The 13,854-nt window shown below is 31.1% G+C and overlaps 1 protein-coding gene across 2 annotated transcripts in view; it reads left to right on the top strand.

The window, feature by feature from the left end:
- SI (sucrase-isomaltase) overlaps nucleotides 1-13,385 on the top strand; it is a 78,642-nt gene extending 65,257 nt beyond the window's left edge. For both annotated transcript variants that reach the window (XM_016162022.2, XM_036219328.1), the window contains 8 exons: nucleotides 1,606-1,754; nucleotides 4,262-4,346; nucleotides 4,430-4,486; nucleotides 5,084-5,208; nucleotides 7,516-7,604; nucleotides 11,562-11,611; nucleotides 11,821-11,988; nucleotides 13,317-13,385. In XM_016162022.2, the coding sequence (XP_016017508.2) occupies nucleotides 1,606-1,754; nucleotides 4,262-4,346; nucleotides 4,430-4,486; nucleotides 5,084-5,208; nucleotides 7,516-7,604; nucleotides 11,562-11,611; nucleotides 11,821-11,988; nucleotides 13,317-13,385 (792 nt within the window). The remainder of the gene's footprint in view (nucleotides 1-1,605; nucleotides 1,755-4,261; nucleotides 4,347-4,429; nucleotides 4,487-5,083; nucleotides 5,209-7,515; nucleotides 7,605-11,561; nucleotides 11,612-11,820; nucleotides 11,989-13,316) is intronic.
- The last annotated feature ends 469 nt before the right edge of the window (nucleotides 13,386-13,854 follow it).

Here is a 13,854-nt window from a genome sequence, read left to right as displayed (position 1 = left end):
GCCAGTAATGCAATTTAGAAAGTTATAATATTAAGAGAGGGGCATGAATCAATAGAAGCCTGACTAGGGATTCATTTAACAAGTATTCATTGAGAATCTACTAGCTAATATTTATAAAATCTATCTTACTGATTCATATAATGTAGGAAGGAAGAGATAATAGATAATTATGTATATATTTATATTTATACTTATTTTTATATACTTATATATGTATTTATATAAAATTTCATATACAAATAAATGCATATAAAGGAAAACTAGAGTAAGTTAAAGTGATAGAGATTTATGGGGGTTCTATTTTAGAAGAGGTACTCAGGGAAGTGCTCTTGGATATAGTGCCATTAGCATTAGAGCACAGATTTGAATAAGAAAGATCAACCATATAAATAGGTGAGGGAAGAGAATTTCATTTGAGAGGGAACAAGTGAAAGACCCTAAAATTGGAATGTGGCAGGAGTTTTCAAGAAGATGAAAGGGAGGCGGCAAAGACTAAGGAAGAATTTCTAAATAAAAATCTAAAGAACAGAAGCCTCAACTTAAGTTTACTTGTGAGATAATAAAATTTAATTTAGGAATATATGGCTTAGAATTATATGCTTGTATAACCACATGTTAAAACTGAAATGACATCAATGAAATTGATAAGCAACAGACACAATCTTTGTCTCTTTTTACTTGACTTTGAAACTAGTAATATGATCAAATACAGCTTAATAGTTCTTGGAACATTTAATTTTTAAGTCTGTGCCCTTTCTAACACTACATATACCAGTAATAATAGTCATCATGTAAGCATTCTTACAACTGAAATCTAGAAAAGTTGGTATCTTCATAGATACGACACAGCTCTAAAGGGCCTTATTTCAGTTGACATCAACAACAACAACAATGACAAATATTGAAAGTGTTGCCTCTGGAGTTATGTGGCAGCCTTGTTCTGTTCCCCTGGTACAAATTAAAATATAAAATACTAATCGCTTTAACTGTGTATTATTTTTAACTAGTTAGTGCAGCATTTTTTAACAGACTTTCAATATCTTCAGTATCAGTTTTAGTCTTTTTTATCTGGAGTTTGTATTCTGGACAGACTTTGACATGTTCTTTTCTCTTTTCCAACATTAATTAGGTCTTCCTTGCCTACTATACTATTAATTCTTTTGTACCATAATTTATTCTTTTTTCAGGAGAACACACAATGTGCAGGGTTACCATGATGGGCTCTGTATGTCTCTTTATTTCAATCCACTTTTGTATAGCATTTCATTTCTCTCCTAGATTTTTTACCCCTACACTGAGTATCATCATTATTGATATTATATTTGTCACTCATTCAAATGTGAACTATTCTTTACATATGATCACTTAAACTAAATCAAGTCAGGGACTTAATTTGCATTTTTCTTATTAAAATGTTAATCTTGTGCATGCACTCTCCATTGTGAGAGCTAGAGATACTATTGCATAGATTTTTATGAAGATAGTATATAGCACATGGCAGTAAATTAATATTATTCCTTACTTTTTATTCCCCAAATGCATTTTGAAAATAATAATTTAAACAAAGACAAAAGTTAACGTCTACTTCAATTTGGTTTGTTTCAGAGACAAGATCCTCCTTCCTGGAATGAAACTTTTTCTGAAATGTCAAGGAATATTCTAAATATTAGATACACTTTATTGCCCTTCTTCTATACACAGATGCATGAAGCTCATGCTCATGGTGGTACTGTTATTCGACCTCTTTTGCATGAGTAAGTACAAATATTTTCCTACACAGAGGGATAGTTTTTACTTAATTAAAACAAAAATGTCATTTAGTACAATATACAATATTTTAAATTATAAATTTTCATTGTTATTTTAGTATACATTTTGAGTTAACAAATATTTTCATAAATAAACCTTCTAACAAATAGACTAATATATGTCTTTGAAAATGAAACCACAGTTATTAAGAAGTAATTATTCTTCTTAGGAATAGCTATTGCATACCAAGTGTTATTCTAAATGATTTACATAGAATATTTTCAAAATATTTTTAGCACAGTATTATCTCTATGCTATGACTGAACTAACTGAAGTTTACAGCAGTTAAGCAAATCTATCATACATAAATTTCTGACTGAAGAAGTCCATTTCGCCTCTTCTTGGAGGTGTGCTAACGGGGTACCTTAGAGCAGTTTTAACATTCTCCTTAGAAAATTGTTTTGGATTCACTCCTTGAAGCTCAAACTGATATTGGCCAAGTCTTGAAGTTCTATTCTGTGGATCATAATTGAAAATTTTTAGCCTATTTTATTTTTAAGACAAATACAAACCAATTCTTATTGTAGATGTTACAAACACAAACATATTCAATCAAAAATACAGAAAAATAACATTGAAATAATCATAGTATACTTAGCTTCTTGTGTACCATATATTATCAGAGTAATTGATGAAGATGATTTGTTTTACTGCACTATTGATAAACCAGTAAAAAAAAAGAAAACTGCCTTCTGTTCTAATAAAACATCTAGGTTTCTCAAAAAAAAAAAAAGTTCTTTCTAGATTCAAATTTTCAAATAATCCTCTCTAGTTGCTTTATTAAACCATAATGCCTCCTTAATTTCTGGTAACATTTTATTAATCTCTTGCCTCTCCCCCTTTGTCATTTCCCTATTAATGTCCCAGAATAGTTAAAGTATTAGCTCTGGACTGAGTCCGCAACCAGAATCATTATTATTAACTGTGCAGACTCTTATCTGATTGAGAATGCCTGAGCGTTTACTTTCATTGGAAGTTCATGGAAGAGTAAACCCAGCAGTTCATCTTGGCATTAATCTCAGTTTAGAGTAAAACAAAACAAAACAAAAACAAAAGAACAACAATAATAACAACAAAAAAAAACACAAATTTTTTCACTTCCATTTTTTAAAATTTTATTTTATTAAATTTATTGGGGTAACATTGGTTAATAAAGTATATAGGTTTCAAGTGTACAATTCAATACATTATATGGACATTGCATCATGTGTTAATCATCCAAGGTTAAATTGCCTTTCGTCACCATATATTTGACTCCCTTTGCCACTATCTACCTTCCCCGGGCCTCTTTCCATCTGGTAATTCCTAAACTATTGTTTGTGTACATGAGTCTCTGCTTGTTTGTCTTGTTTGTTGATTTCAGTTTTTATATCCCACATATGAGTGAAATGATACGGTTCTCAACTTTTTCTGTCTGAATTATTTTTTTTTAGCATGATAATCTCAAGGTTCATCCATTTTATCTTTTCCTGTGGCTGAGTAATATTACCTTGTATGTATGTACCATATCTTTCTCCAATCATTTATCAAAGAACTTTTTGTTCGTTTCTATGTCTTGGACATCATGAATAAAGCTACAGAGAACATTGGGATGCATATATCTTTACAGATAAATGTTTTAGAACTTTTTGTTTTGAATTAGGTCCCAGAAAGGGATCTAATGGGTCTTATGGTCATAGTTCTATTCCTACTTTTGGAGGAATGTCTATACCATTTTTCATAGTGGCTGTACCAATTTACATTGTCACCAGCAGTGTATGAGGGTTCCTTTTTCTCTGCAACCTCTCCAACGCTTATTTCTTGTCCTGTTGATGATAGCCATTTTAACAGGCGTGAGGTGGTATCTCATTGTGCACTTCCATTTTAATTAGAGGAAAAATGTAGACATTTAATAATGCTTATTCTCAAACCATAAAAAGCAGATTTTATTTTTCCCAGCCATTTATATCTCAAATTCAGAAATCTATTAGCATATGGAATAACATTTAAGGACATATAAATCCACTATTTAATGAGCTCTAATTCAAGTAGGACAGGCAAACTTTTTTCATAGTTACCAACTAAAGATACTTATAGCACACTTGTTTCACAATTCTCTACGAGGGTGTGTATAACTTTTGCTTTCTAGTTTGTTGATCTTCTACTGGAAAAGTTAATACTTGTACTTCTGTGAGTTCTCTTCAAAGGAGATTTCTCATTCAGTTTGTCTTACACATCCATCACAATTCTCTGCATTTTGTCAGGAAGTTTAGTCATAGTCTAGATTTACTCATAAAGTATTGTACTGCACCTTAAATTCCAAGTCATAAAATTGTTTTTGTTTTTGTGTTATAGTTTGGTTTTCATTTTAATCCAAAAAGTCCGTACAGTGAAATGTGATTTAAATATTTATTTCATATTATCCAGAAAAGATAAAGTTCTTTAATTTAATTGTTCATAAATGTTTTTTAAGGTTCTTTAATGAAAAGCCAACCTGGGATGTATTTCAGCAGTTCTTGTGGGGCTCAGCATTTCTGGTTACCCCTGTATTAACACTTGTAAGTCCTACCACATATTTTTGTTCACAAAATATTTTTTTCCTAATTTGTATGTCTTTAATGACTATATCTTTAAATTTCAGGATACTTACACAGTACAAGGCTATGTCCCTAATGCTCGGTGGTTTGATTACCACACGGTAAGCAATTAATGAATTCTGAGGAATTGACTAATAGAAACAGTTAACAGTTTGATCCTAAACTAATTTTTATTAATGAATTATTTGGTTTACTTTTCACTTAAAAGAGTCAGATATTTCTTGCTAATTACAGTTTAATCAAATCAACACACAGCAAAAGAGAATTATTTTTATTCTGCCATCGTTTATTATGTAGTCATTGATTTATTTTACCAAATAAACATGGAGAGTATACGTTGTACACCAAAAAGTCATTGCCCTTTATTGGATATGCAAAGCGATCATTAATGGTAATGCATTTCTTCCAAGAATAATGTATGTGGTGTCAAGAATAGCTTTTGTGACCTTTCAAAAACCCATACATTTTCTGCATGTGAGCACCACAAAAATAAGTAGTGGCAAATTACTTTCAAGTTATCAATAAGCCAAGGACTAAGTATATGTTTTAAATATAATTTTCTAAATAAACATCTGTGTCTTTATTTTAAAATTGAAAATGTATCATTTGATTTTATAAATGTGCCCCTCAAGTACCAATATTGCTGATGATTCTACTTCTTGCTGTTTTGGTTCTCCTTCCAACTCTTGGATTTTCAGGGCCAAGATATTGGTGTCAGAGGAACATTTCACGAATTTGATGCTCCTTTATATACAATAAACCTACATGTCCGTGGTGGTTATATCCTACCATGTCAAGAGCCTGCTCAAAACACATTTTACAGGTAAGTGAAATGTTTACAGAGCTCAGATTAAATTTCAAGGTACATCACCTAGAATTGTTAAGAATTGGTTGGGAAGGGTCTGAGATTCTGCCCTATTTCCAAGAATACAAATTAGTCTGCCAGTTTCATGGATGCTGTGTCAAAAGCAAAGCCCTTTCTTACTCATGGCATACCAAGAAATGTGACTGTTAAGCTTGCTTCAGTTTTCCCTGTCCCCCAAGTCCCATGGGTGTGACATGGAGTGGTCCAGGCAGGTCCTGCACATACAGGAGGTTTGTGTTGCTGCTAAAGAATTCCGACTCACAGAAACTCAGTTTTTATAATGGGCTATAAGTAAACCTGTCCATTCTTTGCTTTGAAGGTAGTCATTATCTTTATTATGCTGGACAGTAATTTTTAAAAACTAATTAAACAAACAAACACTGCCCCGTCCTGTAACACTGTTAAATTTAAAAACATCTTTTAAAGGATGGTTCAGAAGAAAAACTGTTAGTGCCTCTATGTGTAAGATGTACAGAAAACTTGAAAGATTCATAGAAAATTGTCTTAAACATGATATTCTCTCATAGTAAGAAAGATTAACAGAATAATATACCAACTAAACCTTAATGTCCTCTGTATAAATATGCAAAGATATTGACAAATGAATGTCATATATTTTGAATGACTACTTACCTAAGTTCATTGTTTTATCTGCCTATGACATGTGGAAAGAAATATTACTTCATGAAAACATAATTTTTAAATAAACCTTTTAAAACTTTAACCAAATATTGCTCAGGGGGCTTCTCTTTCCTTCCTCTTTCCTATTCTCTTTTTTGCTTCCCTCTCAGTCCCGTGAAATATTCCCTGACTCACTTTAGTCTGTGTAAATGTAGATATTCATTGATTTCACTACATCTTCAAGCTACTAAGTCCACTGCTGCCCACAGAAGATCCAGATGTGTTTCTTAGTAGCCATGTACTATATAAAGATGGAAGATAACTCAGATTTTCTATAGGGATCAAGGGTCCACTATGTCTCCTGTGACTAATGTAAGAGTGAATCTTTTATATCAGTCATAGAGTCTCTATTTTTACTGCCTAAATTCCTGGCTTAGACATTCAGATTCTAGAGGACTTAGTCCTTCTTTCTCCTCTCTTCTCATGCTGTTTCCAGTCTCTTGGTGATCTACATGCTTACACTCCAGTTGATGTGAATAGTCTCTTTTTATTTTCTGGAACTATCCAGATATATTTCTATCAATAGTTTACCCTGGTATCAATTAAGATAAGAAAAATGATTTTACTTGAAAAATGAGGGCTTCACGGAAGGAATTATTTGTAAATTGTTCCTCAAATAATCTTTTTGTTATGAGTGAGAAGGAGGCTATTTTGTGTGTATGTGTAGGAGGTAAAGTAAATAGGATATTGGATATTAAGTTTAGGTATATAGGAGAATGCAAGCCATGAAATTCTTTTCAATCTCAGATTTAAAATACATTGGAAGATTGTGGTTAAACCAGATTTTTAATGTTGCTAATAAGATATAGTTATCTTTCACCTCAGTAAACTAAACTGAAATACATATGTATATGTATGTGTATTCATGTTATAACATGCTTTACATAGAAGATATCAAGTTGCTATGATTTAAACTCTAGATAGTTTGGATATTTTAGGAGACTTCCTCGGCAGTACAAATTTTGGTATTTGTGATTGGAAAAGGCAGATAGCTAAGTATAATTTGTCTGAGAAATCCTTCCTTAACAATAAGAAGCTGTCAAACCAACTTGCTTGTACAGTTCGATGTAGTCACAAACTTGAGAGGTATCCATTCCAAAGATAGGACTTATAACTTGCTGACTACAAAACATATTCTTATTAACAATTGCCAATGATAATTCAGTGATTTATATATGGAAATGAGGAAGTCTTAATATGTGAGATTAAAAAAAACTATTATAATAGTTTCATGTTTAATAGTCAATGACAAGATTACCAGAAAGAAGAATAAATATATCGATAAACTTAATATGGTTTTAATTGTTGTAAATGAGCCCACTTCTGATTTATTACAGTAGACGAACCCTTGAGATTGAAAGACATGTATGATATTTTTATTAAATGTCAAGGATTTTATGGTTTATACCATTCCCATGAAATCATAAAAAAGGAGAGTTTTTATTTTGTTTGTCTATAAGTTTGCATTCTCCTTGATATTCTTAGTTGTGTTCCCTTGTGTACTTACATGGGTGTCATATCATAATAAGATACATGTTATTCTGTAAACTTATTTAACAAAGGCTATTTTATTTCTTCCTTTAGTCGACAAAATTACATGAGGCTCATTGTTGCTGCAGATGATAATCATATGGCACAAGGATCTCTGTTTTGGGATGATGGAGAGACTATAGGTAAGCATTCCACTTAGTAGATAAATGTAATTGATGACATGCATATTATCACATTACTTTTATGCCACCTATACTTTGGAAGCTAAATAAAAATAGAAAATTATCCAAAGCTAAAATAGTTTAATAAATATTTGAATCAATTTAACAGTGTTACAAATACTTAAACTTTTTTTTTATCCTAAATATAGTTCATCTATACTGTGTCTGAATAACTAGAGATTTGTATCAGCAAGGATTATATATCGATTATTTTTGTACTCCTAGAAACTAGCCCAGTGGTGTTTACATAATAGACTCAACACGTGTGGTGTTAAGGATGTCTCTAAAACATGAGATAGTCCAGAAATAAAACTCAAGTTTGGTCTCTGTACTATTGGCTATGATGTTGTATTGTTTTTTGTTTGTTTGTTTTTAATATTTAGCATTATCGACATGAAAATTAGCAGGATTCAGACTTAAATCTATTTTTATTCCATGGCTCTTCCTCAAGACCAGACTGATTACTAAACTTTTAGCAGTGTGCACTCTGTTGACCCTTGATATTGGAACCCCTGGGGGTAGTTTGTAAAGAATGCAGATTCTGAGGCCCATCTAAACTCTTTTAATTTGGGAAGAAGTCCAGGAATGTGTCTTTGAGTAAAATGTTTCCAGGTGACTATTATGCTGTTAAGTAAATACTGGTAGAGGATTAGGTTTACAGTACCAGCTCTATTGGATAAGAGTTTTCAATATTTTCTTCATACAAACCTTAGTCATAAAAATAACATCTGGGTGGAACTGAAGTTCTCATGGGACATTTCACTACAATTTAAATGATGCACAGATGGGAGATTTTACATTAAAAGCAAAGACATATATCTTTCATTTTTTCAGGTACATCATGGTTAATATTTTACAAGCATAAGAAATAGGAATCTATTAGTAAATAAAGTATATCAGAAAGCTGATATAAGAATCATATACTAGCAATCAAGACTCTAAAGAAAACTCTTCCAAGTATTTTGTGATTTATAAGTTGAAATATCAATTAATTAAATTTTAAAATCCTATATTTTAAGAGTCCTTACCTTAGTGAACACACTAATTGAAGTTCTATTGGGTTTGCAGCCTTTCTTCCCTACCTGGGCCCAGCAGGATACACTTTAATTTAGCCTACAATTTCATAGGGTGTAAAGTTGAGGTATGTGTAATTTGCATCCTTGCCTTGGAATCTTTGAATCTTATTGCCCAACAAAATGAGTAAATTCCTTCTAACGGCAAGAAAGGCAGCTTCTCTAAGAATTTTTTCTCTGACTCTTCCTAATAAATAAATATATACAGATGAAGGAACTTGGTATGAACTTTACCCTACTGAAGTTTTATGGCAGGTTTTTTTCTAATCACTGGAAAGAAACTGAGCATAACTCAGATATTTCTATGATCTTTTCATGCAGGCAAAACAAATGATTTTGACCAATTATATCTATTTTTTGGTTATATTTTATAATCTCACTACATTTATTATAATTAAATATATATAATGATTTCAAAAAAAACCCCTGTCATTTCTTGAGTAAACAGTAACAGTACACAACGAGTGCTTAGTGTCTCTGGCATTATTAGATTAGAATCTTCAAAGAAGTTTTCTGTCACAGTAAGCTTGCCAATCTAGTTGCTAGGCACCCATCTAAATTACATTCTCCTTTAAGTTCATTTAAATCTTATCAAATATTATTATTTGCTGACATATTCTTTCTTCCAAAAAATCAGAGATAAGTCAAACTATTTTGAAACTAGTATGCATTAAGTAATTTTTGACCATTCTAGCTAACAAATTTGTAGCTTAGTAAAGTGTTAATTTGTCCTACTATATACACATATAAAATATATATGTACCCTTCACTAAGTCATTCATGGTATTTTTGTCTTATTAAAAACAACAAAACTGTATATAACCTCCTACTAGCTATTACTTTTGTGTTCTTTTGACTCATCATTCTATACTTTAAAAATTGCCCTTAAAAACTGATGTTATAATTCTGTATTTAAAGTTTAAAACTAAAATATTTTGCCTCAAAATGCGTATTAAATATGGCATGCGCAGATTGCCTTGGTTCAGAGCATAGCCTCTCCCAGGATGCTCCAATTCCAGCTACAGGCAGCTACTAATTGCAGCTTGCTTTGTAGCTCCTACCAGGGGGCCCCAGGCTGGGCACAGGGAGTGGCTGACACAAGCCTGCACCTGAGACCCCCCCCCCAAGAGTCCCCAGAATCAACACACCCTGGGGCCAGCTTTACACCACACCAAAACACCCCCCAATTAGCGCCACAAATGACACACCCAAAGGGCTGACTCAGCATGTACCAGAGCAGGTTTGGGAGGTGAGTGAAAAAGGTGAAGGCATTAAGAAATCCAAATTGGTAGTTTTGAAATTGTCAAGGGGATGTAAAGTATAGCATAAGGAATATAGTTGATAATATTATAATAACTATGTATAGTGCCAGGCAGATACTAGACTAATCAGGGAATCACTTCGTAAATTACATAAATGTTTAACCACCATGTTGTACACCTAACTAATATAATGTTGACAGTCAACTAAAATTTAAAAATTTGAAAAATTAAAAGTAATGTCACATGTACATTCTTATAGAGAGAAAAAACATTTTACACAGAATATTTAATTTTAGTAAAGGCAAAATTAATCTCAAGTTAGGCAATATTTCAGAGAACAAATAAATACAATCCTGACATGTATAAGTGAAAAAAGGAATTAAAAAATGTTGCTTTTCCAAAGTTACTCTAACATGTTTCAAACATGCGTTTGCCTATACTTTTGCCTTGCTGTCTTACACTCAGTTTGGTTTTACATAGGAACATAATCTTAGAAGTCAGGGAAAACTGGCCTTGATTCCAGACCTTGATAATGCACATGATTCCTACTTAATGATGGCTTGATTTATGATTTTTCGACTTTACAGTGGTGCAAAACTGATACACATTCAGTAGAAACCGTACTTCGAATTTTGAATTTTGACCTTTTCCTGGGCTTGTGATATGCTGTGTGATACTCTCTCATGTTAGGCAATGGCAGCGAGCTGCAGCTCCCAGTTAGCACACACAATCATGATAGTAAACAGCTGATACTCTAAAGGGTACTATGTTGTCAGCTTTTTTGTGATATCGTGTTTTATCTTTTCTGTATTTAATAAATTAAATATTCAACTTTATTCTAAAATAAGCTTTGTGTTAGATGATTTTGCCCAACTGTAGACTAATGTAAGTATTCTGAGCATGTTTAAGGTAGGATAGGGTAAGTTGTGATGTTTATAGTTTTAGGTGTATTAAATACATTTTCGACTTACTATATTTTTAACTTCTAATGGGCTTATTGGGATGTCACCCCGTTTTAACTCAAGGAGGATCTGTAACTTGTTGTTTCACTTTTGGTCATTTATTTAATTTATTTGACGCTCACTTTTCTGTACAGTGAGAACAATAATAATACATATTTCAGAGTAAACTGATAAAGTACTTAGAATCTGACAAAAAGTAAGCACTTAATATATTATAGCTGTGAGATTATTTTTTAAACGCATTTAAAATATGGTAAGATTATATTTTACATAGGTAGAGCTAAACCCTATATTTGATCAGTTTGAAAAGAGTTGACCTGTAATAATCTTGAAGTTACATATTTTTCTTAAATGACACTAAAATAAGTTGCCAACATGTTCATTTTTCTTTACAAATATTATTTTATTGCCTACCCTGTCCTTCTAGAACCTTCCTTGGTGGCTCATCTTTCATATTTTAGTGTTCTCTTAGGCTGTGTTTAAACAAGTTAAATAAACTTAGAAAAAATTAGATATGCATTGATGGTTTCGATACTTTTATACTGGGAAAGAGAAGCAAAATATATTAGTATTTACTGTTCTTTGGAAATATAAATATACCACTTTTTTTTTTCTTTATAGACACCTATGAAAAAGGCCAATATTTCTCAGCACAATTTAATTTAAATAAGGTATGTATTCATATTAGATCATCTATATATAATTGTACTAAATAATATTTGAAATTTTATGCCATATATTATATTTAGTATTTAACATACCTCATAAATAAACAATTTGCCGTAGTATTAAAGATATTATGCTTAACAGACATGTATATTTTTAAAGATTTAATTGTTCTTTCAAATGACAGATTTAAATTATTTCTTTGTCTTTGTAGAACACCTTGACAAGCACTATATTGAAAAGTGGTTATATAAACACAAATGAAATGAGGCTCGGATTCATCAATATATGGGGGATAGGAACAACGAATGTTACTGAGGTTACTCTCAAATATAACAGAAATCAAGCGTCACTTAAATTTGTTTCAGAACCAACCCAGGAGGTAAGTGACATAAGAAAAAAAATTTTAATGAAGCTATTCAAAATGTCTACATAGATGTCTTTTATTTCTCAGCCCTAAAAAAAAAAAAAAAGAGATAATTATGGTTCTACTATAACTTTTCTTGTTTATTTATTTTCATTAAACTTCCGTATCTATTTCCATATTATAATTCTGGATAAGCTGTCATACAAATCAAACTAATAGCATGTGTTTTAAAATTGTCTTGATACAATTAAAGCAAGATTAAATTTACCTTAAACCTATAAATCATTGTCATCTCTCAAAATTTAATATTTTTCAAAAATAAAATGCCTACATTTCAATTTTTAATATATCTTAGATAAAATATATTTGAAAATCTTTGCAAAGTTAATAGAATTACCTATAAGCACTCATGAATAATTTGACACTCAGGCGTATGAGGATATAATTCACAGGTTAAACAAGGAGTCAGAATTCTTATATTAAAGTCCCCTTGTTGCCCATAATTAGCTTTTTATTTTGAACAAATAACTTCAGGCTTTTTTTCTTTCCGATTAAATAATGACATGCAAGTAAACAATTTCTTAAGCGCCTTCCAATTCTAAATTCTATAAATTTATCTCCTGTAAAGGTAGATTTCAAAAAACATGTATTCTAGAAACCAGCTCTTATAATTGTTTGATAGAAATTTAAGGCTACATCTGCACAACTAAAATGATATGAGTCTTTGTATACATCTCTGAGAGTATTTGAGAAAAAGCAGCAATGGTAAGGTCTAATGACATCATCATATTACAGATGATTGGTGATAGCGGCTTAATAAGTCACCTCCAATCTTAGTTTTTATATGGTCTAATTGAGATTCTCTCCATTGAGAGAAAGTTACACACACAAAATTGATATCATCGACAATAGTTTCAGCATTATAAAGCCCTTTGAAATCAATGAAAAAGAAAACATTTCTAATCTAAATTTTGTGTGAAAATGACTGGATAATATTTGAGTGTGGGAAGTATAAAGATTTATGCAGTGTAATTATGAATAATTCCATATGTAGGACTCATGGATAAAGAGTAAAGTAATAGAAATAATTAGTCTTAATTATCACTGTTTTTTGAAAATTACTCCACCTCTCTGGGACTTATTTTCATCATCTGTATAATGGGTGAACTGAGTGAGATTATTGCTAAAATGGTTGTAAACACTTTGAAATAAAAATTCATCCAAATGAAAAAGAAAAACAAAGCATATTTTGTTTACTTAGAGAACATTTATTTATGGAAATAGTCTTTGTTGAAAAATGTTTCTGATTAAACAATTAATTGCCATTTTACTTTTTTTTTTAGATATTAACTATTGATCTGACAGTGAATGATGTTACTATAAATGAACCAATAGAGATCACCTGGTCATGAAGATCATGATCAATTCCAGTTGCCAAAGGGAGATAACATCTGGATTTAAGTTTCACCATACTTATAATTTTTCTTCTTCATTAGTTTCTTATGTAAAATATGATTACTTCTATCTAAAGTTATTGCACAGTCTATGTCAAAATGAATACTAATTTTATTATATTACTATATCCTGGATTCAATTTTTTAAACATATATAGTAGGATTAAGATAATTCTAGTTACCTTTGCTAAGTATGTTAAAACTGTAAACTAGTTAGTTACTAAAAATATGTGTGTAACTAAAATATAATTAAAACATGATTTTTCAAAATTAACTGAAATTTTTGTGTTATTATACAATATTTTCTTCAATGTTTAGTAGATTTAAGTTATGTACCGATAGTTGTCATCAGATTTAATTATTCCTCATATGGCAAAGAGCAGAGATAAAGAACACAATCTCTCTGGTGTCTCTCTTATAAGGTACT

The sequence above is a fragment of the Rousettus aegyptiacus genome, unplaced genomic scaffold, assembly GCF_014176215.1.
Source record: "Rousettus aegyptiacus isolate mRouAeg1 unplaced genomic scaffold, mRouAeg1.p scaffold_m13_p_4, whole genome shotgun sequence".
NCBI lineage: Eukaryota > Metazoa > Chordata > Mammalia > Chiroptera > Pteropodidae > Rousettus > Rousettus aegyptiacus.
The sequence above is the reverse complement of the archived record's forward strand: the minus strand, read 5'-3'. Positions and strand labels throughout refer to the sequence as shown.